This window comes from Mycteria americana, chromosome 21 (genome assembly GCF_035582795.1).
Source record: "Mycteria americana isolate JAX WOST 10 ecotype Jacksonville Zoo and Gardens chromosome 21, USCA_MyAme_1.0, whole genome shotgun sequence".
Taxonomy (NCBI): domain Eukaryota; kingdom Metazoa; phylum Chordata; class Aves; order Ciconiiformes; family Ciconiidae; genus Mycteria; species Mycteria americana.
Window position 1 is genome coordinate 3,630,216 of NC_134385.1, and position 27,332 is coordinate 3,657,547.

Consider the following 27,332-nt stretch of genomic DNA (forward strand, 5'->3'; position numbering starts at 1 on the left):
CGTAAAGGTCCATACTTCAAGGCCCTGTTTCAGCACAGTACTTAGGAAAATTCCTAACTTCCCCCACACAGGTCGGCTGATTTCAAGATGGATGTACTTGACGACAGTGCTGGGGTGTCACCAAGGGTATAAGTTTAATAATACACACACACAAGCATATGTCAGCTACAAGATAATCAGTAAGACATAGTGATTTACTACAGAAAAACTCCACTGAAAGCCTGGTTCTCATATGTGAATCCTCTGGTATTTCCCACACAGATTTACTAGGGAAGAGTTTCTCTGTAAGGTGAACATGCATGTGTACACACACACACGCACGTGCACACACACACACGAAAATTGTTTTCTAACAACTACTAAAATAAAAATACTAAAATATTAATAAAATAAAAATAGAGACATGAGCCTGAATATTAGGGCAGAGACACTCAAAGGAATCTGAAGGAGTTAAATTCCTTTTAAATTCAATGAGACATAACTTACTAATTCATTTAGTTTTTTCATTATAATCCCACCTGGGACTTACTCTTCTTCCATTCCTATTGGTATCTCTCCATGCTTATAGACACTGATAGTAACCTGCCCTGTTTCAGAACCATACTTATTCTTGACATAGACGCTGTATTTTCCTGTGTCTTCATTGCAGACTTTTTCTATGGTAATTGTGACAACTGTCCCCTTCACATCCATTTTGTAACGATCCTTAAAGACGATAACCTTCTCATTTTTGAACCAAGTGATTTCTGGGTAAGGATCTCCAGATACACAGCAAGTTAAACACAGGGTCTATTGTAAAACAGACAGCAGAAATAGATTATGAAGATATAAATGAGCAAGGAAATTCAGTTGATGAGAAATTAAGAAAAATAAAAATAATTTCTCTTAGATTTTTAATAGGTGGGATTCCAGGACTGTCCACTCCTTTTCCTGATACCCTCCAGTATGATCAGGACTAACCTGACTGAATTCACTGGGCCTGACTCATATTTGTGCTACGGTCTTTTTATAGCTTTCTTGCACTGTACAGTGACACTTAAATAGGCATATGGGTGAATTTGCAATTACTTTACAGGATTTTTATTCTGCCTGTGTACCAGTAAAGGCGAATGTGACTCAGAAATGTAAGCAGCAAGTTGATATGTTGGGAAAATGAGGTCCAGCACTTAAAGGCCTTAGTCTAATCCTATAAAATGGGAAGACAAGAGAAAGGATCTGGCTGTGAAACAGACCTAGGAAGCAGTAATATCCGAAACCTACAGGAAAGAGGTTCTGTGGCACAAAGAGCACCTATATGTGCAGAAGCACGTGCATGTTTGGAAGCACCATCAACAATATAGGGGGCTGATACAAGTATTGTGGAGGGTACCACTTCACACCTTTGGCGATTGCAGGAGCTCAGAAAAGCTCCTGGGAACATACAGGAGGGGAAAACAAGTGGTTTTCTCCCCATCAGTTATTCTTCTATGTCTGTGCAAGGGCCTGTTACATGAACAGTTACTCAATATTACCTTGTCCTCCATGATGGTGGCAACATCTGGCAGACCTTGAACAACTCTGGCACGACCTGGGAATGGACAAATATGACCTTTTAGTTTTACTTATCAGTGTGCCACTTGGCTTTGTTTCGCAGAAGGAAGGAAATTAATTTACTTACACTTTTCTGCTACTGCTGCTTCCCTGAAAGTGAGAGATATAAAATTATAGTGGTTTTATTTATTAGGCATTGTATTCTCAATACAGGATATGACACTCAAAATAGATGTAGCTGTGAAAAAATTTAGGTGGGAACTTACTTTAGCCTTCTGTGCTCAGCCAGGGCATCTTCAAAGGCTGCAAGGAATGAAAAGTTTTTAGGGGAAGTTGCCGTTTATTTCATTTGACTTAGTAGATTTAACATAATGCATCAATGTTGGAATTACAGGTATGTGTGCACACAGATATGCATAATTATCATCTGGACAGTATCTATATCTGCCTTAAGGAAATATGAATCTATTTGTATACTACTGAAATTAAGTGAGGTCTAATGTTCTCTTTCCAAAGAGAAGTCCAGAGGAGGAAAAAAACCCCAAACTTTGAACAGTTTGGAAAAGCCTTTGTAAACCTGAAGCCACATTCTCTTTTCCAAGATGCCACCTGTAAGCTCTGTTGGCCTGTGGAGGCATTGGACACATCCCAGGAGCAGCTGCCCTCTCACTCATCCTTTCCCCAGGAGTGCCTTACACTGTGGCAGCAAGGCTCCCTAAAGGCTTCAGTCCTTTCTGCTGTGCAATTCTCCTCTCCCCGTGTTTCCTCTGACTTCTATGGGCACTTCACTGTCCTTCTTAACCCAATTTCATAGCGTGCTGTCATGGAACTGCAGCTCCAGCTCAAATACAGGAGGGAGGAATCACTGCCCATGATTTGAAGGAATCTTGGAAAGCAGCTCAGGTATCTCTCATTCCTATGACAGTATTGTTTGACTCATCTTACCTTGTCCAGACAAGTCAGTTGACAGTTTGTGAGAGTTGTTCCCATCAAATAACTCCAGGGTGTATTTTCCCTTATCTGCATCTGTTGGGTTCAGTATGTGAAGCCAGATCTGATTCATAGTGCTCCCAGCTTTCAGTCTGTCACGGCTTTCCAGTTTTTTCTCCCTAAGTAAACAAATGATATCATTTCAATAGTATTTAGTAGAGCTGTATAAATTAGAGCGCTGACTTTTTTTAGACCTATACTGGTTAGAATAAGAGAGTGGGAGTCAGGACCTCACTGTTAGTTTCATGGAGAGTTATGTACTTAGTCACTTCTGAAAATCTCATGGGTCATCTAGCTGTGCTTTTAGGCAGTTTGCCAAAGCTCTATGACCTCTACAAAAGACCTCTTAGTTCTTATTTAGGAGATTAAATAGGATTTAAATGTTGAATATTTGTAAGTGTTTAGCCCTTAAACGTTATTAAAAATCTGCCTCCTTATATACGTGTGTAGGTGGTATCTAATAAAACACCATTTCTCTATTTTATGAAGACATTATAAGGCTAAATTAGCTAGTGTTTGGCAAGAATTTTATAATGTTTGGAATGTTTGTTATTCAGAGTGGGAGAATAGAGTGGTTTGGGGAAGTGCAAAGTAGTAGAAATAAAAAATTTGAAAAAACCAACTTCTTTTCCTGTCTGTAACCAAGGTGGCTGTAATTGAGCAGTACCTTATATGCATCATTATTATTCTAGTAAAGATGATCACTTATAAATATTTCTGCAGTACTAAGATAAAAATAACATGACTGCTTATTTTGGAATTCCCAGACATGTTTCAGGAAGCAGAGTGAATTGTGTTTTTCAGCCCTTATTCAGACAAATCTACCATTGCCTTAAAAAGTGACGGGCTCAGGCCCAACATGTTTAATTTTGATGATAAACAGTTACAAGCAACAGCACTCCAGAAGCCTTGCAAATATCTTTTGGGGACTTACTTGTGATACCAAGTTGTTTTCATGTAGTCTGTGTAGTACTTCACATCTGTGTAGATTTTGATGCCTTCTTCAGTAGGCTGAATTTTCAGAGGTGTAGCAGAAAGAGCTAATAGTGTAATTGAAAGACTGAAATTGAGGAGGACATTCAAGAATGCACAATTTTACATGTTACGCAAACAAAATCCCAAGCAACTTATTAACATTTCTCTCTGGAGAATGTGGCGAGCTGAAGGTAGGATGGTATTCTACCTCTTGAAGACCCTGGAGCTTTTAGCAGCTGGTAGAAAAATGTCAGCATCTCTTCTAGAGACTTGGGTCTGGAATACACATCTCATAGACAGAAATAGTACAACTTGGCCAAATTCACATAGCAAGTGATGTGACAAGGAGCAGGCTGCCGGCACGTAGAGGTCACATAATTAATTTGTAAGTGCAGAGGGTTTAATGTCCCTGGGTTTATCTACTGACTATCCTCCTTGACAGTTTGAAGGTGCTTCTAACACTAAAGGAATAGTAAATGGGTGGTATTGTACTTGATCCAAACCCAGGGACAGCTCCTGAGCAGTTTGTTCTGATCGTGGCACCCCACCTTTCTCCCCTTCCATTATTACTGTGTCAGCTGATGAGAAAGTGACATACCGCTGATCCTACACAGCTCCTTGAGAAGGTCTTCGAAGGCTGCAAAGACATAAAGATTTAAGTGTCTGTAAATACAGTATTTAGTAAATCACATCCGATCTACCAACTTAATTTCATTATGTTTAGAATGTATTATATCTAGTAGTTATTAGTTGTCTTTTTCTGTTGTAAAGCTTACTCAGAATGGAGTTTTTGCCACTGACTTATTTATTTTTAGATGCTGGGCATTTCTTACTAAATTTAGATGCTTCTATCTTCCTCAGCACTCAACATGTGCAACAGACTGCCTTGCAGAAAGCAGATTTATGTATCAGGTTTAAATGATAGATTCCAGATGTCCGGGTAGAATTTAATCTTGGGAAGCAGAATCTTCTGATTGATGCTGAATTGAAGTGACTGAAACATTACTGAGCTTTTAACTATGGTGCTTGACAGAATTTATATTGCGGTCGTAGCTTGATAAATTACTATATATGTAAATGACATTAGAATGTCAGAACTGCATATTTATTTTTCAATTTCCAGAGCATATTCGGAACACTGAAAAGTGAAGCAGGAATCTGCAGTAACATGTAATTGTTTTTCCAGTTGATGTTGTCTTTAACAACTATTCTGTTGTTGTAATTCAGCCTAGAATTTTTTTCACTGGTGGGGGATGCAGACTGGAAATGGAATTTTGTTCTCCTGATGCTTCGGAGGACTGGCTGAACTTCCAGGAGTGAAAAGTTGTCTGTGGATTATCAAATGAAGTACAGTATGGACAGATGCAAAAAAAAAGCTCTGAGATCAGATGCAAAGGAGACTTTGATTCTGTTCATTGGGCTCTGTATAAGTCTTGCAGAATAAGAGACTGTTTTACATAGTGCATTTTATGACTCCAATCTCACATGAAATACCTGTGATTTTTAAAATGATCAGCATATATATATATATAAATATATATATATATATGCGCCATACTAGATCGGGAAACTCTTTAAATTTGACCAGTAACTTTTTATGCAGGTTTTAATCCCTATAAAAGCATGTAGGTACTATGGTAATTAACAATGTGGTAGAAAGTTATGAAATTTTTTTTTAAATCCAAAAATAATCCCAGGCAGGGGTGTGAATGTGTATTATTGCCTGATACAAGGTTCTCTTACCTCCTTTGGTGAGATCAAGTTGGGTGTAGTCCTCTCCTCGGTCGTCTGAAACAAGTGCTTTGTATTGGCCCTCATCTGCTTTGGTTATCTAGCAAATACATATGTACATATGTAATATTTATTTAAAAAAACCCCCCAAAACCCAAAACCAACCCCCTCCCCCCCCCGCCCTGAAATTTCACATATCATTGACATAGGGCAGGATTTGGGAAAGGGGGAAAAGCTGAGATTTTCTTCTTCCCTCCCAATGAATTTGGCTGGATGGATCAGAAGGGAGGGTAAAAAAGGCAATTCGCCCCAGAATCTCCTTTGAAAGGTTAGAACGGACCTTGGTTCATTATGAACTGATACGTTGTCAGTTACGCGGAGTCAGTATCTCAGCTTTTGCCCTCAGTCACCCCGTACCACTGCGTGCCATTAGTGGTGTAAGGTACAGGTATGTCTGTGACTCAGTGATGATGAATGCACACTGCTCCATAAATTTTCTTCATGTTGCTTTGTCAATGTTCTTGACTTCCAGCCTGCAGTGTTCCTGCTGGTCCTCAGACTTGTGTGAGCAAAGATTCTCTCTCACATACCTTTATCTACTTGTTTTCTTTAGGTGATTCAGCTGTTTGAAATTAAGATGAAAAATCAAACCCAAACAAGATTCAAATTAGCCACTCAGAGATTGCACTAAAAGGCTAACTGCACCATCAAGCTCCCTTTCTTCAGCTGTATCTTCTCTGAGGCAGTTAAGATTACCAGAGGCATTATATCAGCTTGTCTGGCCTTCTCTATAGGTCAATCCATAAAATATCATTCAGTTACTTCTGTAATCAGCTCAGTAACTTTTTTTTTCATTACTAAAGTTCATTTCCAGAATAGGCAACCAGTCCTGATCAGAAAACCTGAAAAGCCTACACTTTTCTTTTTAGCAACTCAGGACATGTTAAACTTTTAACAGCCACTCAGTGTTAAAAACATCGTATTTCTAATTCAGATCTATCTGACTATAATGTTAAATCATTTCTTCTTTTGTGCTTTCCTCAGCATTTGTTCAATTTCTTTCATGTAGTGGGCACTATCCAAAACACACATTGAATGTTAATAAGATCAATCCATATTTTTTGCATTTTCATGTGATCACCAAAGCTTCTGAGTTGCTTTATATCTTTCACCTTTTTAATACGAAGAGTTCCTATCCCAGTCTGTGGATCAAACACACCACCTGCTCGTGCTTTCTTGTTGAAGAACCACTGGAAGCTGGTGTCCTTTCTCAGGTTTGTTGCCTGTTTGAAGTTAACATTTAGAAGTCAGGGTCCCAAATGCATTTTATTTCTGAATGCCTTGATGTCCTTCTAACTTGCATTAGAGGATTGCTGCAGAATCTTAGAAACTTCTTTCTTTATTAAAATGTCTGTCCAAGATATACTATCTCTTAACTTTCATTGGTCTGCAAATAAGCATTTGGATGAGCACTGTTCATACCCTTCCCTTAAAATTCACATCTAAAATTTAATGCTAAAGGAATTCAGACTGTGCAGTTGCACATATATGCATATATATATGCACATATATGCATAGCTGTATGTACCTTGCAGGTAAGGAGTACTTCACAGTTCTCAGTAACCTTCCATTTCAAATTCTCTATAAAATGTGGACCTAGAAAAGAAAATAAACGTTTTTTGCAATGCATTTGCACAGCTCTCAAGTGTTATCTGCAGAAATGCCTCCATCTAGTGGGGAATCCCAGCAGTGCGGTCTGTAGGGAATGCTTCACGCTGCCGAGTTTTGCATGCAATAAGCACTGCAGTTTATAGCGTTTAATTATCGCTGGTTTTGTAATGTCCTTAGGTAACGTATCTTTGTTGAGGAATCCTATCTCAAAATGTAGTTGATGATGCTGCTTAACCAGTCCTTTATGACTCTACTTTGCATCAAGTCAGTCTAGGAGTTGATAGGTATTTCCCAGGTGAATTGCAATAGAATAGAAAAGCCATATACTTCCTGATTTTATTCCTGATTCTGGGAGGGTAAACTAGGGGACAGGTTACTTTAGATACACTTTCATCTTATACTAAGCATCTCTGAAAACAGGAGACTGGACTTATAGTCTAGTGTGGTACCACAGTTGTTATTAAGTGAATATTTTTATCCCCGCTAGAAGGGGATCACCCTTCTAGTTGTAGTATTTTTTCTCTGAAACTGTTTTAAAAACTTCCTTATTTATGAATATAAGATGGGGGATAAAATGAAGGTGGAATGCATGGTTCTTTTTAAACTTACCTAGAGAATCCTATTTTCTACAAGGAAGGTGAGTGGATCTTAATTACATGGTATATATTCAGATTGGACAATTTTCAGAATTCAAAAATGTTCAGTGCCACAGCACTGATGCAGAAGAGCTATACTGAGGATTGTGGCTAGCATGGCTAAAACTATTTAAATAAATTCTTTTGAATTTTAAGAGCAGGGCAGAGTATCTTAAAATAAGGAATCTTATCCTAGTGTATTAATCAGCTTAAAAAATACACTTAAAAAAGATGATAAAAGTATTTAGAGCACTCGGTGAAATAGCTTTGCTGAGGTTTTGCCGTCCTGTTGGCATCGTTCTGGCAAGTCATTAACCTTCAGCTTATCTTACCCTGCTTTTTCTTCCATTCTCTCCGTTTTGCATCAGCCTCCTCTGCAACTTTAGCAAAACCTATGAGAACAGCAATGATCAAAGTCAACAAACTCCCCACTATTTCTCAATGTTACACTTCAGAAAATTCTGATCATGAAAGGTATTATCATTAGAGCTGTGACATTTGTTTATGAGACATCTCTAGTGCATGAGTTACCTCTGGTCCCCACTGAGAACCCCGAACAGATCATTCTTTCATTGAACTGGTTGCTCAGAACCTAACCTTTATTTTCGTTAAAACAAGAGAGTCTTTGAAGACCTGACCATTATGCATTTAGGAAATTAAATAGGAGTTTTGACCATACAAAAAGGTAGGCCAGAAACCCTGAAATTAAAATGTTTAAAAAGTAAGAAACACAGAAGACGGCAGAGAGCATAGAATTTACCTCTGTTTTAGACAACCGCATGTAACTTTAGTTATCTCTAGTTCCTTCATTGTCAGTAAAGAAAAATGGGCACTTTTAGAGCACAGTTCATGAAACTTATTTTATATCCTGAACTTAGCATGTGCTGAGCTGTAAAACTGCCCATTTCTCTCCACCGGTTGTAAAGGGAGTCAAGTAGACTTGACATTTTATAGACACTTTCCATTCAAAAAGTTTGGAAGCTTTAGAAGGTCACTTGAAAGCAAACTGTTTGCAAGAACTGAAAATAGAGATAGACACTCTATGGGGAAGTATTTAAATGAGAATATTTCATGAGTTACTTTCTATTTTTAATTAACTAAAAAAGGCTCTCTGTACTAGCATAGACAAGGACCCTGTGTGTTTCATGTTCAGCTTGCTTTGTTACTTGGACTTCTCCTGGAGTACAGTTGACACTGGTTTCTTTATTGCATTCAGTTTAATGCAATTAACCAGCTGTTAAATACAGTGAATTTTCAACCTGATCCTGTCCAGAGATAAATGAGTACATGTAATAACACGTCATACAGTTTACTGCCAAGACGCAGACAGTTTGTCATCGTAAGATAATATGTAAAACATTTGAGAAAAAATAACTAAGCATTCCACTGGATATTTTACTTTGGCAGACCATTTTTATCATCAAGGACCCTATATATAAGACCAAAAGTTTCAGTTTACGTGAAAGAGAAATTCAGATAATTTCTTACATGATTCCTGGACTTTGAATGTGTGCTAAAATAAATATTTGTTCTCCCCATTCCCAGTGTGCCATTATAACTGTTGGAAATACTCTGGGGCCTTAAGTGCCTAGAAAACTTTCCACTGAGCATGGCAGTCTATATTTGATCCTGAATTCCCACTTACATTCATCCACGAGAACTAGGGTGAATTGATTTTTAGCTTTTCCATCTTGCAGCTGGGCTGTGTACATCCCTTTATCGTCATCACAGAAATTCTGGATTATCAGTTCTACGAGACCTTTTCCTTTGACAAAGTTTATTTTATGTGTCTGTGTAAAACAAAGGAAACATGATAAACTGAATAGTTTTTCCACAGCGGAACTGTTCCAAGGTCAGATCCTGGCACAGCATTTTCTACAACACTCAGACATTACAGTCCTTTTATATATGTATCCTTATATACTTCCCTCATCTTACAGGAGTAATGAAGCCAATGCACTCTGGTATTCTATATTCTGGGATTCATCTGTTACTTGTTTATGGATGTAGGTGTAGTAGAATTGCTTACAGCAGAACTTTTCTCCGGGAGAAAGTTTCTGTTAAAACCACATAACACAATACATTCTTTCTTGTTGGGTATTACAGGCTTTTCAGCTTACCAGAATCTGTATGATTTTAAGTATAATAGAAGTGTTGCACTTAATTACACATCTGTGGCACATAATTGCATATTTGGGCAATTTTGTATGTAGTGAGTGGCAAAAATGAGTAATTTTGCCACCCTGTTGACATAATGCGAGCGCTACTGAACCTTTTATACATACACCCTGAAACCTACCAGATACTTAAACATAAATATTATCATTATGCCTTACCATCTTGTTTGCTCTAAGCAAATATTATCATTACAAAGAGCTTGACAATACTTTGTAATCCTGCATAACCATGTCAGTTCTCCAGTGTAGAAATGACAGTTCTTAGAATAGACAAAGCCTTCAATAAATTTGCTACACGTTGCTTTAAAAAACCCCGACATCGCAATAACAGCTCTGAAATTCTTTGGCCTAGTCCTATCCTGTTGTTATATCTGGGTTTTTTGTTATCTTGGCGTTGCTACACTGCATCTAACTGACAGGCGAGATATTGTTCTTCATTCTCAACTGTTCTCCTCTCTGGTCCTGTAATTTCAAATACTTTAAAAATGTTATAGTATTAGCTTGATACGGGAAGACAAGGAAGAGGCTAGAACACTTTTTTAAATGTATCAGAAGGTTGGAGTGCACTGTAACACATGATGCAGTGTTATTTCCAGTGCCTCAGACTGAGAAATAAATCACTTTCATGTGCTCTTAGAATTCATGAGATTTATCTGTATTCCGTTCGAAGAGACAGGGTGGAAAGCTTGTAGCTGTGCTCGGTAAAGCAGAAGAAAAATATCCTGTCTCATTGTCAGAGATGGTATTTCTTTAGCATCCACTGAAATTAGTCGAGTTTGTTCATCCAAGACAAAGCTCTCTGTCCTGCACAGGTGCATTTCTAGTATGGGATGAATTATACAAGGCTGAGGTCTGTTGTCAGAAAATTCCCTTATAAAAGGGAAGTCTCTGCTGCGGCAAGATTGTCAGAAGCAGCCTCTCAGGAGGGGCAGGATAACAGGAAAGCTGGATAAGGAGAGGATGTTCTCTGAGTGTTACCACTGAAGGTTTTGCTGGCCATAGCACAGCTGTATTACATTGTCTTGAACTAACAGCATCAATGCTGCAGCCTCGCTTGATACAGGGACTGGTCAGCTTGAGAATCAGACAGTTGGCTTTCTGTTTATGCACAGTGGAAAACCAAGCCCTAGAGTCTTCCAAAAACACACATCCGAATATCTGATGGGAATTTAGAAAACTGGGAATGTACCCATTTGCTCTATCTCCCTGTTCAGCAGGGGGAAAATAAGTCAGAATTAAAAACAAAACAAAACATACTGGAGTACTTGTAAGCTCCTTGTCATTGAAGATTAAATGCAGCTCTGCATTTGGTGACAGCTTTTCAACCTCCAACCACAGCCGCACTTCTCCTTTCTCCAGAACATCAATGTTCCATCCAGATATCAGCTTGATCACTGGAAAACAAAGAGAACCAGGGAGGAGAATTCATAGGCAAACCACAGAATTTGGGTCAGCCAGGGTTATGCGAGGGTTCCCCTTTCAGAGTCTGTACATACGGTAGTGGCTTCTTACTGGTTCAACTTACATGGGTTCCTGATTTCATGGCTACGTTTCAATAACTTGTCCAGATCTGAAATGCAAAGAAAACCAAGTCATTTAGATTAGTGCAACTAGGCCAAAACAAATTCATTGTATTAATTTAATTTGTTAATGAGCTTTATTTATGTCAAGAAGAAGATTAAGTACAAAACATTCGATAGCAGGGAGGACTAGAAAAGGTTGTGAAGATAATTCTTAGTTACGTCTGAAGAAAATGTCGGTTGTATCAGTTCAAGAAACATGTTAAAGACATTTTAAATCACTGTGATAGTGTAGCTGTGTGTGAAATCTGAACTGTAATGGAAAAATGACCTTCCAGGAGCACGGAATCTTTTCTTAGGAGACTGTAAAAGAAACTGCCCTTGAGCCTTCAAGGAATGGAAAACATCTTCCTAATGATGCCACTGTCATTATCACTTACTATTCCTCTATGAGAAACTTTCCTCTAAACATCTAATATTAGAAAATTATAGCACACTAGATTTTTGTTCTTGTCAATTATAGCTTTTACCTTCTTTTGTTAAAGTGCAGCTGGCAGAGATATCATCATCTACATCTGTGACCTCCACTGAATATATACCCAGATCCTTTTCTGATGGGTCTTTCAGTATAAGCTTAGATCTTAGAAATAAAAATAATAATAATAAAAATTATATTTTCCTCAAAAGTTATGCCTTCTGTAACAGAATGCAGTACATTTGATACACCTGGAACATCAAATATAGCACTCATTGTCATTTATATGTGACACTGAGGAGCAAGGCAGAAACATTAGCAATATGATGGCTGATGCTTCCCTTTTGTGACTTGAAGATTGCCCTGAATGCCTCATTTCATGGACACCAGAGCTGAGAATCAGGTACAGAGATTTACAGAAGTTCAATCATGGGTATGTATTTTAGTTGAATATTGGAAGGAGAGGGAAACATTTGGCTTCACATTTTTCTCAGTTTTTAATATGTTCTTTATTTGACAGTCCACAATTAATTTTCTCAGTATGCATTGTATACTCACTTATTGCCTTTCTCTTCAGTCCGAACCCTGTCAGGATCTGGTGGTCCTTCATAGTCCTTTGACCAGATAAATTCAGAGGAGTCATTCTTTTCAGGAGCTTCAAAAGCCATATAAATGAAACCCTCTTCATCGACCCCAAGTTCAATTTCATTTGTGCCTATATGAGAAAAAAACCCACAAAACATTCCTTACCAAAACAGATCAGGGCTCAGCTTCTGGATATCTAACTCAAAAAAAAAAAAAAAAAGTACAGCTAGAGTAAATTCATTTGGGCAGTTTGATTTGCTAATCTTTATTTTGACTGTGGTTGTTTCTTGCCATGAAACATGTAGCTGATGTTTTGTAAAGCAGTTTTTTACTGGAATCACCATAGTATTTACAGACTCGCACAATCTCATCACTTTTAGTTTCCTACCAGGTTTGGTTTTAGCCACCACAGGATCCGAGGGGAGTGAAGGGGGTCCAATTCCAGCCTTGTTCAGTGCTCTTACTCGGAAAACATAGCATTTCCCTGTCTCCAGATCTGAAACCTGCAGGAAACAATGACAGGACTTGCCATGAGACTAAATGAGAAGCAACACTTGGATACTAAGTGCATATACAGACCTTCATATGGGTGGTGGCTATGGACTGCTTATTTATTTGTTTCCATTCCTCCGACCCTTCTTCACACATGTCTACGTAATACCCTGTAACTGGACCTGCTCCTATGTACAATGGTGCTTCCCAGTGTAGCTTCAGGGATGAGTCTCTTACTTCAGTGCACTTCACATCATAAGGAGGGCCTGTTCAAAGAAGGGTAGGCTGTCAAACAGTAACATTAAAAAATGCAACCGGGTGCACTTTGGTTAAGTTTGAGATCAGAAAGCAGAGAGTTTTAAGGTAACAAGTGGATAGTGGGTCCATAGGAGATGCTTTCTATGCTAATTAACTGTAGCAGTAGGTTCTAGAAAAAAGCATGCATCAGCTGGTTTAATGTTATTTGCTTTGATGTAATATACAAAGATGTTAAGATATTAGATCCATATTCTTCATTCTCTTGAAACGTTATTAAAAATACCTGGGTGCTGTATCTGCGTAATGCAGAAATAATAGCCTATGTCTGAATCGGAACTTCCCTAGAAGTGTTTGTGTGCTTTTCTGTACTGGGAGCCACTCTCATACAGCCTATAGTTTTCAGAAGTCCCTTGGATTCACAGAAGAGTGAGGAGGTAACTAGTATACCTGGTAATATTTTTCTGGCTGTTGTTTTACATGAGAGATACCTGGTTCTGGCATTGTCCATTCCTCACATCTGAACAAGTCACTGGGTTCAGATACTTCCCCAACCCCAGCCATGTTCACTGCACAGGCACGGAATTCATACAGGTGACCTTCCTCAAGGTTGCTGACCTTTGGGTTCAGAAGTGCAAACATTATTAGTACAGCCCTGCATGGTCGTAGTCTTGTGAGGGTAGGGAGAGAGTTCTAGACTAGAGAACAGCTCAACCCTTTTTATAGCTACGGTTCCCGCTATGCTTAAAGAAGGACAGTATTATATCTGAAATTAATACCGTGTAAACTCGTTGAGGAATTGGCTGAATATTGACTTCATGCCAATCTAGTTCAGATGTATCATGCTGATCCAGGAAATAACCCAGAATCTTTGTTCCTCCCTTGCGCTTCGGGGGTTTCCAGCCGATGGTCATGTCAGCCTTCCCACAGTTTAGAAGAACAAACCCGTGTGGTGCTGATGGACAAGCTGCGCAGCAAGGGGAGAGAGAAAACACGTAGGAGGTATTGTTCAGCGCAGGTTTGGGATCTAGCGATCAGGAAAAGAGGTGTACGTATGGGATGAACTAGGCTGAGGAAATCTCTGTGTGCTCATGCCAGATGTGATTCTATTTGTGTTAAGGCCCCCTAATACCACTTTAGCAGTGTGAAAGTATTTGAAAATGACCAGATTCTTATTTGGAAGTCACAGCAAAAGTCACGGATGTGTCTCAGGATGTTTCTTGCATATTGCTTTATGGTTTGTCTGACAGAAAAGATGGAAGCAGTGGGTTGATAAAATGGACAAGATGGAGCGTTAGATACTGGCTAATGTGGTTGGTAGGATTTTGTAATTGCCCTGGAGAAATTCACAAGGCTGATTTCAAGATACCAGCATAATTGAGCACTTAAAATGGTCACTTGTACCAGTGCCAAATTAATACTGAAAATGTAACACACTGCTAAGTCAAACTGCTAATTAACTCTGTCCACCCTTGACAAGTATAATTGATGACAGAAGCTGCAGGGTACAAGAAAATCAGTTCCCTGTTGCTTTGCTTTGCTTATCTGCTCAACATTGTTACCACTACATGTAATAATAGCTATGCATGATAGATACATTTTTCAGGGATTTCATTTTTGTGTGTATGTGCATGTATATGTTACTACTTACCAATAGCTGGCCTTACAACGATAGGATCTGTTTCTGGTGAGCTTTCACTTAGTCCTGCCTCACTGACAGATTTCACACAAAAGACATATTCTTTTCCAGGCTGCAGCCCAGGAACAGTAAATCTAGGAGAGCAAATTAATATGTTTGTGTTTGACCGTTCAAAGTACAGGTAAACAGTCTTTTGAACAGACAGCAATACATTTTAATAAGGCACTGTAACTTACAAAATCATTATTTGCCATTACAAATTAAAGTGCACTGTGTCACATAAAATAGCTACCAATAAATCAGACAGTAAGTATAGATCAGATAGAGAGGTGTCATGCTGCTGGCTGGCATTGTTGGTAGAATAAACAGAACTTTTTAATGGACTTTTTCTGCTTGACGTGTGACCCCCTCAGCTAGAGAGGTATTCTAAATCCTATGTGTGAGTGACACCAACTTACTCTACTGGAAAGCAAGCAAAAAAATGGAAAGTGGTTCTGCTGGTGCCATGAGGTCTATCTACCTTCTGCAGATCCAGAGTCTATGAAGACATACGCAGACTTTGCTGTCAGTCTGGCTTTGGGTGTAAAAGTGAGACTTTGAGCAATACTTAATTCTAAAAGAGGACGTGGTGTTTGTGTGCGTGCATGCCTATGCGTGTGCAGAGAAGGAGGTTCTTTTTTTATCTGAAATATGACTCCAGCCATAAACAGAAGAATCCAAGTTGGCACCCTGTCTTCTCTCAGTGGAGTATAATAGCTGAACTCACTCGTTACATGTCACGGGCTTATTATTGACAGTTTGCCATTCTTCTGTCCCAGTCTCCCGACAGTATATGTAGTAGCCAAGAGGCTCCAGACCATCCTTTAACTTATCCCATTGCAAAACAACAGATGTCTTGGTGTCTCTGAAAGCTAAAACCTGAGATGGTGGAGGCAGAGTAGCTAAAAAAAGAAAAAACAGAGAAAAATGGGGGTTTTTAAAATTTATGAATTAAAAAAAATATTATAAGTGAGTTGGCCTGTTTGATTTATTCACCTTTTCCGGAGCATCATTTTCAAATTAGAGCAAAATACCATGGACATTGTCCCAGACTATAGCCTATATTTTTATGTTTGGGTTTCCCATATCTCATATTCCTCTCCCTTACAGCCCATTGATTTCTGCAGAGTTACGCCTACTTAACCTCCTCGGAAGTAGAGGAGAAACGAGACTCATATGGTAACTCTCATGTGACTCCACTATGAAATGGGACCTGCTTCACTCTTGAGAAAAAAGGACAGTATGAATGAACACTAGGGCAGCTTTAATATGGGAGAATATGAAAAAATAAAAGAAAGAGTGAGTGCTCATCTCTCTGCATAAGGGAAACATGGGCATGAGCCTTTGCATCTCTTACTGTTGTCAGCTCAGTCCGGGAAGAAAACAAAACAAATCAGCACTGCGAAGACTGCTGTTCTGTCTGAAGCCCCCAGAAACAGGCTCCTTCAGCAGTCGTATCGTTCCTTCCAACACTGGTCTGTGTAACCGCTCTCCTACACGGTGCTGGAAGCATACTTGGATTAAACACAGGCTTCAACTCTTTCTTATCTTATTAAATGTAATTCCCCCATCACTGCTTGGTTAGATTTACACTGCACTGACCAACTGCCAAATAATTAAACAAGGATTTAAGGCTTTAAGAGATTTCCTGATATCAAAGCAACTGCTGTGTAATCATATACCATGAAGTTTAAAGGAAGGCGGGGCAGGGGAACCCACACGTTACTTTCATAGCACATCTCCTTTTCCATATTGCTAGTGTAGAGCATATTAATGAAATAATTACCCAGTTTTGCTCCAGCAGTTACAGGCTCACTGGGCAGGGATGGCTCACTGATTCCATACTTGTTAACAGATCGCACGCGGAAACAGTATGATTTTCCTTTAACAAGATCAAAGAGTGCAAATCTTGGGGAATTAACTGGCATATCCAGATTAACCATTTGCCAGGAGTTGCTGCCTACAATCGACTGTAACGAAAAAGGTGGTGATTTACAACTCGTGTTGTAACTCAAGCTTAAAACCCTCCTGAGCAATAACAAAGCTGATCTTTACAGGAAAGTAGTTTAAAAAAAAACACAAACAAAAAAACAAACCAAAAATGTAAATTATGTATTTCTTGTTGATATACCCAAACTTTTCTTCCTTGGCAACAGAGGGCCCCTTTGCAGCAGAAATGGTACAGCAGGTGGGAAATGAGTACGTATGAAAGGAGATTGGTAGAAGATACTAATTAACTGGCAGAATGATTAGTGGGGAACAGGAGAGTGAACTATCGTGCAGTTCTTCACAGCTTTTCCACACTTAAGGGCCCATAGGGCAGGAACAGTCTTCCTGTTAAAACTGCTACTGTTGTGTGGTGTAAAACTTACTTGTTTATTCTTTGTTAATCATTACTACTTGAGTTGGTGTCAAGAGTCAGGATCATAGCTCAAGTTAACTGTGGAGCTGGAGAGAGGCTGAGCAAGCCATTTTTGAGGCTGTAGTTCTCCAGTTACCGACACGGTGAATAGCCTTGCCTGCGCTATAGACCATCTGAGAAATAAATGATTGTTCTGCAATTCCCCTTCTATGTGATACTATTTTCTTACCTTTTCCACATAATAATTCAGTGGCTCTCTGCCTCTTGGATCTGGTTCGTCCCAGGCCAAAGCCACATAATCTTCTCTGACCTCACTTGCATGAACATTGGTGGGTGGCAAGGGAATTTTAATATGTCCTATGGGAAGTCAGAATAGGCTATGCTTTAGTTATAACATGGTAGGAAAAAAAAGTTCTTTTGCAGTGGATTATGTTTTACCACTATAAAGTAAGATCCTTCAATATAACGGAGGAGACTTAAACCCTTTGGGGACATAGAGGCAAACCAAGATTATTATAAAAGGCTGTGCTGTTTAGGATAGTTTCTGATCCTTGTGCAGCTTACAATGATGTTTCACCATATATTTTCCTAAGTGTGTTTTCTCCAGAGTCATGTTATTACAGATCTCATTGCTGTAGAACAATCATTCCTCTCTGAGAGAATGGCTCAGTATAAATTTGAACTTACCTTCCAGGTCATCCTTGAAGATTTCTATCGTCCTGCCTTCGTCGTATGGAATAACTGTAATGTCAAACAGGGCAACGTTACCACTAAGAGAAGATGCCTGGGGCTTGTCAAGAAAGACAGAGCCCAGGACTGTGTCATTTCGTTATATGCATAATTATATACATTTCATTACACATGCAATGAAATGTTGTAACTGGTAGTCTGATCTTTTTCTGTCCAGAATAGTACTAAGGTGGGTTCAGCAAAGGCATGGCATGGCAGTATGTTGCAATGATATTTGTGAGAATGGGGAGAATCTGGACAAACTGCATTCGGTTATACCTGCAGCCTCACATTGTACTTAAGGAGAAAATTTTCCTGATTTTAGTACAAACCTGTCACTCTCTTGTCCTTGCTGGGGTCATACGTTGTAACGGGATCACTGGTTTTTGAGGGATGACTGATGCCCTGTTTATTGACAGCCTTTACTCGGAACTGGTATGTCTGTCCTTCAGCAAGGCCCAAGACAGGGTATCTGCAGGTTTTCACAGGCTTGTCATTACATGGGACCCAATCCTCTGACCCAGCAACACACCTGAAATGAAAAACAGCCCGTGGAGTTCCTTGGTGGTTTTTCCACAGCATGATTATGAGATTTTTTTGCTCAAAGCTGATTAACATCCTGACCTTTCAATATAGTATCCCAGAATCGGACTTCCTCCATTATCACTGGGTGCTACCCAAGAAAGAATCAAGCAGTCTTTATTTACATCATGGCATTTCACGTTGAGTGGGGATCCAGGTGCACCAGCTGTTTCTGCTGCAGCATCTATAGAAACACCAAGTGATAATGGTTAGGTTTTTTTCATCTCTGTACCAAAATTTTCATTCAATAGCTTAATTTTAAGTGTCTAAGGGCCTACGTCCCAGTAATACAAGTCATATTTTCTAATACCTAAATCACTACTGAAAATAAGATTTGGACATTTTGATAATTGAATCCATGCACAAAATTGGGAGATATTTTCTTGTGCGTGAGGTTGTGAATTCCTTTATGCCAAGGTATTAGGAAAGGAGCTTTTGTTCCAAGTAGGATAGAATCCTGCTTATACCTCTAACAAACACGTAAGTGGTCTGCTCTTTATATCCATCCAGTGAGGGGACACGGATAGTGTAGAATCCCTCATCTTCTTTGTAAGCACATGACACCGTCAGAGAAGCCTCCTGGTCTTGGTACTTTAGTTCCTGATGTTCAGAGTTCTGCAGCAACTCACCTGTGAAGCATGAGAAGGGATAAAGGAACTCCTAATGATTCTATGATTCTGCCTGAACTGGTTGAGTCAGGAGTGGCACATTTCCAAATGCAAAAAAAACCCCACAGAGCAAGATGAGGGATCTGTAAGACACTCCTGATATTATTATTATGCCTCCAAGTTATAGTCACAGACTCTGATCCTACTTCGTTGCTATGTCTCTCTGTTCCCTCTGTACACAAATGTGGAGCAAAAAGCATGGTTCTTGTCCTGAAGAGCTTGCAGTCCAAGCGAAAAAGAGTAATAAAATGCGGCTTCAGATGAATTAGGAAGTAAAAGGTACGCTTCACACCAGGTAACTGGATGCTCTGAAGTCTGCCAAATATTATGCCAGCTCTAACTGAGGATACATTACCGCTCAGCATGCAGGATCTTTTGTCTGAGTGGTGCTCAAAACCAAGAAAGTGGAATGGCACATACTGTGCATTTTGTGTATTTTTATCAGAACTGAGATACAAACTCCAGCCAAATTCTCCTCAAATCACTAAAACTCAACAGCCCCTGCTATTTTCACAGCTGATTCTGGCAGAAGTGCTGGAATGGCAAGAGCAGTCTTACTGTGCTGCTTCTGCTTTCCAAAACTTAATAGCACAGAAAGATTACCAGTTTGGCTAAGATCGACATCCTTGATTGCCAGCAGAACAACACAGAATATCCAAAAGGTTTTTTCACTAGAGAACCACTGGCTTTTCAAATGCTCGGTGCTTTCATTGTATAGAACTAAGGCTCTTAAACTATTCTTACGAGCTGAAATAAGTCATTACCTCCAAAACATTTTAGTGGTGTCATCCTTTTACAAATGAGGAAAACATACAAATTAAATAATAACATCTGTAGCTTGAGTAGAGCTGAGAGCAGCTCAAGAATCCTGAATTCTAATTCTCTTCTGTGAACATTAGATGACAGCTGTGAATTCAAATGCTATATTCATATAGGTATATGTATATAAACTTAGCTGTTGCATACAAACCATCTCTGAACCAGGTAATGTCTCGTTGGTGTTCAAGTAAATCAGAAGAGAAGTAACAGGAGAGGGTGAAAGGCTCCTTTTCTCTTGAAAATAAGGGTTTCAGTGGAAAAGCAAAATCTGCCTCTCTGGCCATAAGGGATCCTATGAAATAAGAATAAAATTCAGCACGATAGACTCCCCAGAGCCTTCCTCCTTGTAGTCTTTTTATACTACATTTTATATAATTTTAAAATATAAAATATTTTAAAATATAGAATTAATATTATTTTATGTATTTAGATTGGTACCTGAGCCTTGCACTTTTCAAGTGCAGTCAGGCTAATAGGAAAAGCTGTAGCTCAGAAAAGAAAAATCAAATTGCTTCAGGCTATAAAAATAAAAGGAATAATAATAACAATCATTTACTCACTTCTGTATATTTCTGAATCAAATCCTGACTCCTTTCCATAATATTCTATAAGACAAGAAGAAAATACATTTAGCAAATCTCATGCCAGTGCTTATCTTCCCCTCAAAAACATACAGTGATGTTCAGCAAACTATGTTTTTCCCTCAAACCAGCTCTTAATGTGAACCTTCAAAGTGTCATCATATGGTAAAACATTAATTCATTTGACATCTGATGACCTTCACAAAAAACAGGATGCGTCTGCATAGGAAATTGTTCATACGAGTATACCAGTATAAGCAATACTGCTTTAAATGTTCATGTGCACACAGTTATTCATAGCTAAGGAAGTTTGTTTTCAGTTTGGCTTTTAAGCTGCACTAGGAAGGTTATGCTGAATAAAAGCATGCATACAGAGAGCTACGACTTTTGTCGTATGAGTGTACCAATATGGTTCTGTCCAACTTAGAAGCGTGACAATCTAGGATCACCCATAACTGAAATGCTTCAATTATGTCCCTGTTTGGAGACAGAGCATGACAGCTATTCCTTGCCACATACAGCACGGAAAAGGAAAGAAAAAAGTGTTGCTGTCATAAACATTACTGAAAGTGGAATTTGGCCAAACCCCTGAGTTTAAGCAGCATTCCCAGAGGATGATGTGCGGTTCTTGAAGACTATCGATGACTGGGACTTCAAGCTTTAACCAAAAGAAAGGAAATCTGTCCTGAGACACTAAGGTAATTCCTGGAGCCGAGGGAAGTGCGTCCCCTACCAAATCACTTGTTTCAACAGCCGTGGATTCTTTGGAGGCATCACACATGAATGCTGGCTTGAATTACCCGATGTAGCCTGTGAGAACTGCTGGCATCACAGCACAAAATGAAATGATTTGGAGCTGATAAACTTAACACAGGATGAAATTGAGATACTTTCCTTTCTTATCTTTATAAGCCGCAAGAAATGCATATAAAATAATGCCTATTTTTTCAATGAATGAAGCTTGGCAGTAGCAGAGCTCACTTATAAGCAAAAGATGAGGACTGAGTGTTAACAGCTGAAAAAGAAAGAAATGGAGAGCACAAGAGGCAAAGCAGAGCCTCATCCCAGGTCCTGTGAGACCCTCAGTGATGTCTTCAGGGAAAGTGAACTTCTGCTGTAGGAACCACGGATCCCGGAGGCCCTCCCCTGGCATCAAGGGCATTCCAGACAGCGTGGGGCCAGGAGAAGAGATGCCATGGGCCTGCCTGGGGGATGAGGAATGTTTCCAGTGGAGGCAGGATTAAGGCCTTGGTGTAGTCTCTATTTTCAGAATGTTAAATGCAAATAGCAAAAGGAAGAATCATGTTACTGGGATGGCATTAGACAGGGTCAAGGGAGAAGGAACAGTGTGGTCCTCTCACCCGCAATCACAAGGAACAATGTTTGCAAGCTGTTTGAAATGCTGCTCAGGCCTGATGAAGGACAGTTTAATCAGGCACTTAGAGGTGAAGAGAGCAGTCCCATCCAAGGTTTTCTGTGATGGACCACAGCTCTTATTCTACCATCATGCGTGCTCTGATCCTAAAGATGCTGATGGGAATTGGGAGGAGTATGTGATAATTGCCACGGATTTTTTTTCAGACAGCTGCTTCTGCTTTATGGCAAAGGCCCAGTTCCTGAGTTCTGGACATAATATAAGAACCTTTATAGAAGAGAAGCCTTGCACACTTGGTAACTTTTTCTGTATTTCTGCATTAGGGTAAGGGGAATTTAGGAATTTGGGAAGGCTTGCAAGTGAAGGTTTTCTGGGCTGTTATACATGTCGCTTTAGAATTGGTAAGTGTGTGCTGCGTATTTCCAGGTATGCTGAATTTTGACATTGTTTAATTAAAGGATCTGAAAGATATCATAAACAATACACTTCTATTACAATTCTGGAGTCACATTCTTCTGTACGCATATGTATCCCCAAACGGGGATCAAAATATGGCATGCAAGGAATAAGGATGATAATAACATAACCCATGACAGAACTAAGAATATATCAAAGCACTAGCAATAAATATACTATCTAAACCAAAGAAGACCCCTTCTGTCTGAAAAAATAGTTCAAGCTGGCTTTGCAATTCAATCAGTCGAAGAAACCCATCTCTTCATGACCAGTAAGATTTCCGAAGCAAACCTGTTCCCTTCCTATCCATCTGTTACCATTTGAATTACTCCCTTGACTCTGTCAGTCCCACTGAAGCATTTAGTTGTCTGCAGTTCTGTGGGTCTATTCTGTTCAGGCTTTTTATGAAAAAATTGTTATGTATATATATGTGTGTGTATATATATATATGAAATATGAACAGCTAAACTATGATCCTATGAGACTGCACTGCCTATTTCTTAAAGCTTGATATAATTTCCCTTTTTAAGTACTAGTAGTTTACTTCCTTCACCATATGTCTGGATTTGGCTTGTGCAGAATGTGTATCTACGGAGTCTACACCAGTTATTTTAGGAACAGCACAGATCCAAAGAAGAAAATCTTGTATTTGCTCTTGGTAGTTCCCAATTTGAGAGAGAAATACGGTATTCTATGCATATTGCACTGAGAGATCCCCTTGAAAGCCACAGTACTTGTTAACCAATTTCTTGCTTATCTTTAGAAATGCAGCAGACTCTTTCTGTGCCTGTTATGTATTTAACTGTATGGCTGTTTCATATCAGTCCAGAAGAAATAAGTACCTAAATTTAGTATAATTTCAGCACAGTGGAAGGACAGCTGTGTCCGTATGGAATCTGAAAGATTTTGCCTGAGTCCAGAAGTGCCTGAGAAAGAGAAGCCGTTATATCAGCCATATACATATTAGTTAGTGGTAGCTAAGGATTATTTTACCCAGTTGTGCTTTTCCCTCACTAATAACTGAGAGAAATTCTCCTCTCCTATTAACAGAGTGCTCACTTATTCCTCTGTTTTTCCAGAGTGCTTGTATGTTCCTATGATCTAATGTATAACATGGAAAATATTTTGAAGAATCTAAAGAATTTGTAAATTTAAAACCAAAGGAACATTTTCTACTTACTCCTGACCAGTACTGTAGCAAATGAATAAGCCTCGCCGTATTGATTCTTAACTTCAACACTATATTCAGCAGAATCTTCCATGGAGCATCTGGAAAAAACCATTTCCCCTCCATTTAGGTTTCAGTTACTGTTCATACTGCACAGGACAAATTCAAAGGGGTTCCCCTTTAATCCCAGAAGTGAGAAGTAGATACTTGCTTTTCATCAAGAAGCTGCTTTTCCTTTCGATTACAAGGATTTCTTATACTTAGTGGTCAGTTTTTTTCTCTTGATACACAGAAGCAGAACATTTCAAGTAATGAACAAGCAAAAGACCTGTGGAGCACTTGGTTCCACTGAAGCTGTGCATATATCTTTATCACAAGTATAATTCACAGAGTTGGACTAATGTCATTCTGATTACATTGATCCATCCTAAATCACATTGGTATGTCTGCTTGTGAAGTGCTCTTAATGTGCATGGCCTTACCCTGAATGAGAAAATTTTGGCCATGCCTAAAAAGAGCAAAACCAAATAAGGCTCTACATTTTTTTTTAAAGATTTTTTAAACCTCACGAGCTGCTGTTGAGATTGCTTCCTAATGGCAAAGGTTTAGCTCAGACACAACACACTGAAGTCAAGCAGGGTCAGATTCCAGAATAATTCTCTTTTTTTGTTTAGCATACACAAATTGGGAGTTTCAGGAGAGCAGGTCTTATTCAACTGAAAAAACAACTCAGACAAGAGCACATACATTACCTGCTGATGTGCAGGGTCAGCATCCCAAACTTGTTTTTTATCTTGTATTTTCCTGCTGGGGCTAGGCGAGGATCAATACGAACTCCATTTTTATACCTAGTTGAACACAAAGGAAACACTTTGCTTAGGAAAGGATGGAGAAATTGACTGGTAAAATTAACACTTTAATTTAAAATTATCCATGTCAAACACAGCAGAGGCACAACAGAACAGAGGAGCAGACACAATTCCCTCTTTTACAGGTCTCCCACATCAATCCAAACCAGCCTTGCAGCTAACCTAGATCCCTCCCATAGTCCTGTGTGTGCTTCTTCCCTAGGGCTGCTTGCAGACTGCCTACGGGCAGCTTAGCATTGGCTTTTTGCTTCCTCCTCAGTTTACGCTCCCTGCTTTGCAGGTTGTATGAGGGATTCCGAGCAGATGTCTCTTGCTTCTTTGTGTTCACTGGGGATCTGTGGGAGGTTCATATTCTCTCTGCTCTTTCAATAATTCAAAGAGGTTGTTCTGGAAGGACACAGGACATCAGGAGCTCTGACAGTAGCGGAGTAGCTGCCTACGAAGTCATTAGTAATCCAAATGTTTGCATACTTCAAACCTTCCATGGGAGGACTGGTCAGTCACTTTAACAAACTGATCAAAATACACTTTGCAAATTGTTTTTTGAGGTCATCTTTCATTTATTGCCATCCCTCTGTTATTAATGTAAATGCTGCAGTCAGGCCCAGTATGTAACACTTCCTCTTCTGTGGTTTGGTAAATATGCAAAACTGATTAAATGAGAGTTGCTTTGTATTTTACTAATTGGAGAAGTGATAGCAGTTTAATGCTAAAACTTGCATGGTATCCAAGGTAGCCAAGCCTTGATGGTGTCTATGTGCATGGCAATTTAGTGCTGGCAGTAGATTCTGGTTTCCGAGACTTAAATCCCGAGTTTGCCTGCAGGGCAACACCAAGGGAAGCAGGGAAATCTACGTGAATATCAGTCCCATCCCAGAAGGAGCCCTGAAGGCTGTCCACTGCCTCCACGGCCCACTGAATGCTTAATGTCTTTACTGGTCCTAACAGTGGAACTGGAGAATTGAAAGTGTTTTCAGTGATTTCTGAAGCTCTCCCTTCTTTCTTTCTAGCAGGACACAGATGTTACTCCTCTGGTTGCTTCCTGAAATGCACACAGACTGTTAGCCACCTGGGCAGCATGAGTCATTGCTATCCACTGACATACCAAGTAACCTGCGGTGGTGGGGAAGCCAGGACTGTGCATGCCAGCTTCACTTCCATCCTCTCCCAAACTGCATGTACTCTGAGGGGGATCCAGAACATAGGTGGTCGCCCCGAACGCAGCTCAATGTATTCCTTCTCCACACGTGCCTTTTCAACAGCCTGTGACAAGGATAGACTAAATAAAGGCAATAGAAAGGGATTATGTTCTAACTACACAAATTCTTTTACAAAAGGGACGTGTGATAATGCTTCAGCAGCAGGAGTATAAGGCCTTGTCCTTATTTCTAATGGTTTTGAGGTTGTCCTAACACCTGATTAGGTTTAGTATCCTCTCCAGAACGCTAGTTAGTCTTGGCAATTTTAATCCTGTTGGTGTTTCTGCTATCAATAGAGATGTCTGATCTGACCTTCCTCCGAAGGGCCTTCCGGTCAGCTCTCACACGCAGCAGTCTGCAGTTCCGAATAACCTCCTTTTCCAACTTTTCCATGTCATTCCCAAACCGAATTCTCTTTTGCCCCCTCTGTTCTAGCTCTAGGATGGCAGCTTCTCTTCTTATCTTGTAATCCCTGCAACAGAGGATGATAAAAGCCAACAGAAGTTAGGATAAAGCTTTTTATTTTGTTTTGGTCTTTTTTGTTGTTCTGTAGTACATATTTTGGGTTAAATCAGAACAAGTGCTAAGGACAGAAACATCAGCTTGCATGCAGTATGGGTATGAATGTCAGGCAATTATACCTCATAGGAACCAGCAGTGCGACCGTGAGCACTGCTTTAACGGCACAAGAAGGGGATCCACTATATGTCCACTTTTAATCCTAGGCGAGGAACTGGGAGAAGGACTAAAGGGAGAAGGGATGTTGTAACTACTTAGGTTGTTCAGCCATCACAGAAGGATGGACAGCAGGATCACTGCCAAGATGTTCTAGGAAAGAGGGGCAGTTCCATCTGTTTCCATTAATTTATTAATCTGACTGTATTTTCCACTTATTCATATGAAACCTGGTTTCTCTTAAGCCCTTGCTTGTGAGCAGGGCAATATTACCCATTTTCACAGGTACCAAGGCAATATAATTTTGTTTCCTGCATTTTAGTTGAGGTCTGGCGTTTTTCTTTTTAAAGGAACAACCTCTTGATTGAACCTGCTTTTTTTGCTTCCAACGAAATGAGTTGGAAACTGTGACCCCTATATACAAAGGCAATATTGCATACAATGGTTGTATTTGAGTTATAATGATTTCTGACTTACTGTGGTATTTCGGAGGTCAAGGCAAGGGCAGCTGCTATCGATAACTCTGAAGGGCTGAAAGTCTCTTCTTCCTCGCTTCCAGAGGCAGACGCACATAAAAGAATCCAGACAAGGTTCCATAATTTCATAAACTCAAAATTCAACAAATCTGTGAATGCTCAGTGCCAAGTGTAGAAAGTCCTGTCTGGACCTGATTTACTCGGCCTGTCCCTAACTCTGTGGCTTACCTGGTTTTGAACTTTTTCTTTCTAGTTGTGGAGGTCATTTGCAAGCTCTGTTGCCTCTCCTCCTTTTGCTCCTCCTCTCTGTGGTGGAAGAAGGTTCGGGTTCCCATGCTGGGAAGTCAAAAATGAACTTTCTTGCTGGAATAGAATAAAACATAAAATGGCTTTCAAATAAGACACCTTAACAGAATCTCTTTAAGTTATCATTAAGTCCTTGCTTTGCTTTGACGTTCAAGGGCTGTGAATGAAAGTTCATATAATACTATCTTCTGGCATTCAAACTATGAAAGGGGTTTGTTTTGTGATGCTTCTGTGAAAAATGAAATCAGATGAAGAAATTACTAAGTCTTTAAAGGCAGCTAAAGCTGTAACAGAACAGTAAGTAGGCAGCATTTTGTGGGTAGATTTGTTTTCCTAGGACTGATCTTTGTTTT

General features: G+C 39.5%; 1 protein-coding gene and 1 long non-coding RNA gene across 2 annotated transcripts in view; one reads left to right on the forward strand and one right to left on the reverse strand.

Moving 5' to 3' along the window:
- Positions 1-27,332, forward strand: part of LOC142419466 (uncharacterized) — a 58,226-nt gene that overhangs the window by 8,034 nt on the left and 22,860 nt on the right. The window lies entirely within an intron of this gene.
- On the reverse strand, positions 416-27,008 carry MYOM3 (myomesin 3). Its single transcript, XM_075522457.1, has 36 exons — positions 26,902-27,008; positions 26,675-26,749; positions 25,835-25,994; positions 25,429-25,586; positions 24,207-24,302; positions 23,467-23,555; positions 20,435-20,479; positions 20,026-20,166; positions 18,855-19,016; positions 18,430-18,571; positions 18,138-18,337; positions 17,764-17,817; positions 17,306-17,433; positions 16,501-16,684; positions 15,442-15,616; positions 14,688-14,809; positions 13,816-14,003; positions 13,528-13,654; positions 12,869-13,047; positions 12,678-12,792; positions 12,263-12,419; positions 11,760-11,869; positions 11,235-11,279; positions 10,967-11,103; positions 9,178-9,322; positions 7,865-7,924; positions 6,815-6,882; positions 6,399-6,509; positions 5,239-5,326; positions 4,094-4,132; positions 3,455-3,560; positions 2,476-2,639; positions 1,797-1,833; positions 1,658-1,680; positions 1,512-1,567; positions 416-789 (listed from the first exon to the last, which is right to left on the reverse strand). The coding sequence occupies exons 1-36, from the start codon at positions 27,006-27,008 to the stop codon at positions 526-528; spliced, it is 4,257 nt and encodes a 1,418-aa protein (XP_075378572.1). The 3' UTR covers positions 416-525.

Coding starts and splice junctions, on each gene's coding strand:
- MYOM3 (XM_075522457.1), bottom strand. CDS start 27,008: ATGGGAACCCGAACCTTCTTCCACCACAGAGAGGAGGAGCAAAAGGAG. Junction 26,750..26,901: donor AAGAAAAAGTTCAAAACCAG/GTAAGCCACAGA, acceptor TGCCTCTGGAAG/CGAGGAAGAAGAGACTTTCA. Junction 18,338..18,429: donor CTGGGATACTATATTGAAAG/GTCAGGATGTTA, acceptor TTTTCATTTCAG/GTGTGTTGCTGGGTCAGAGG.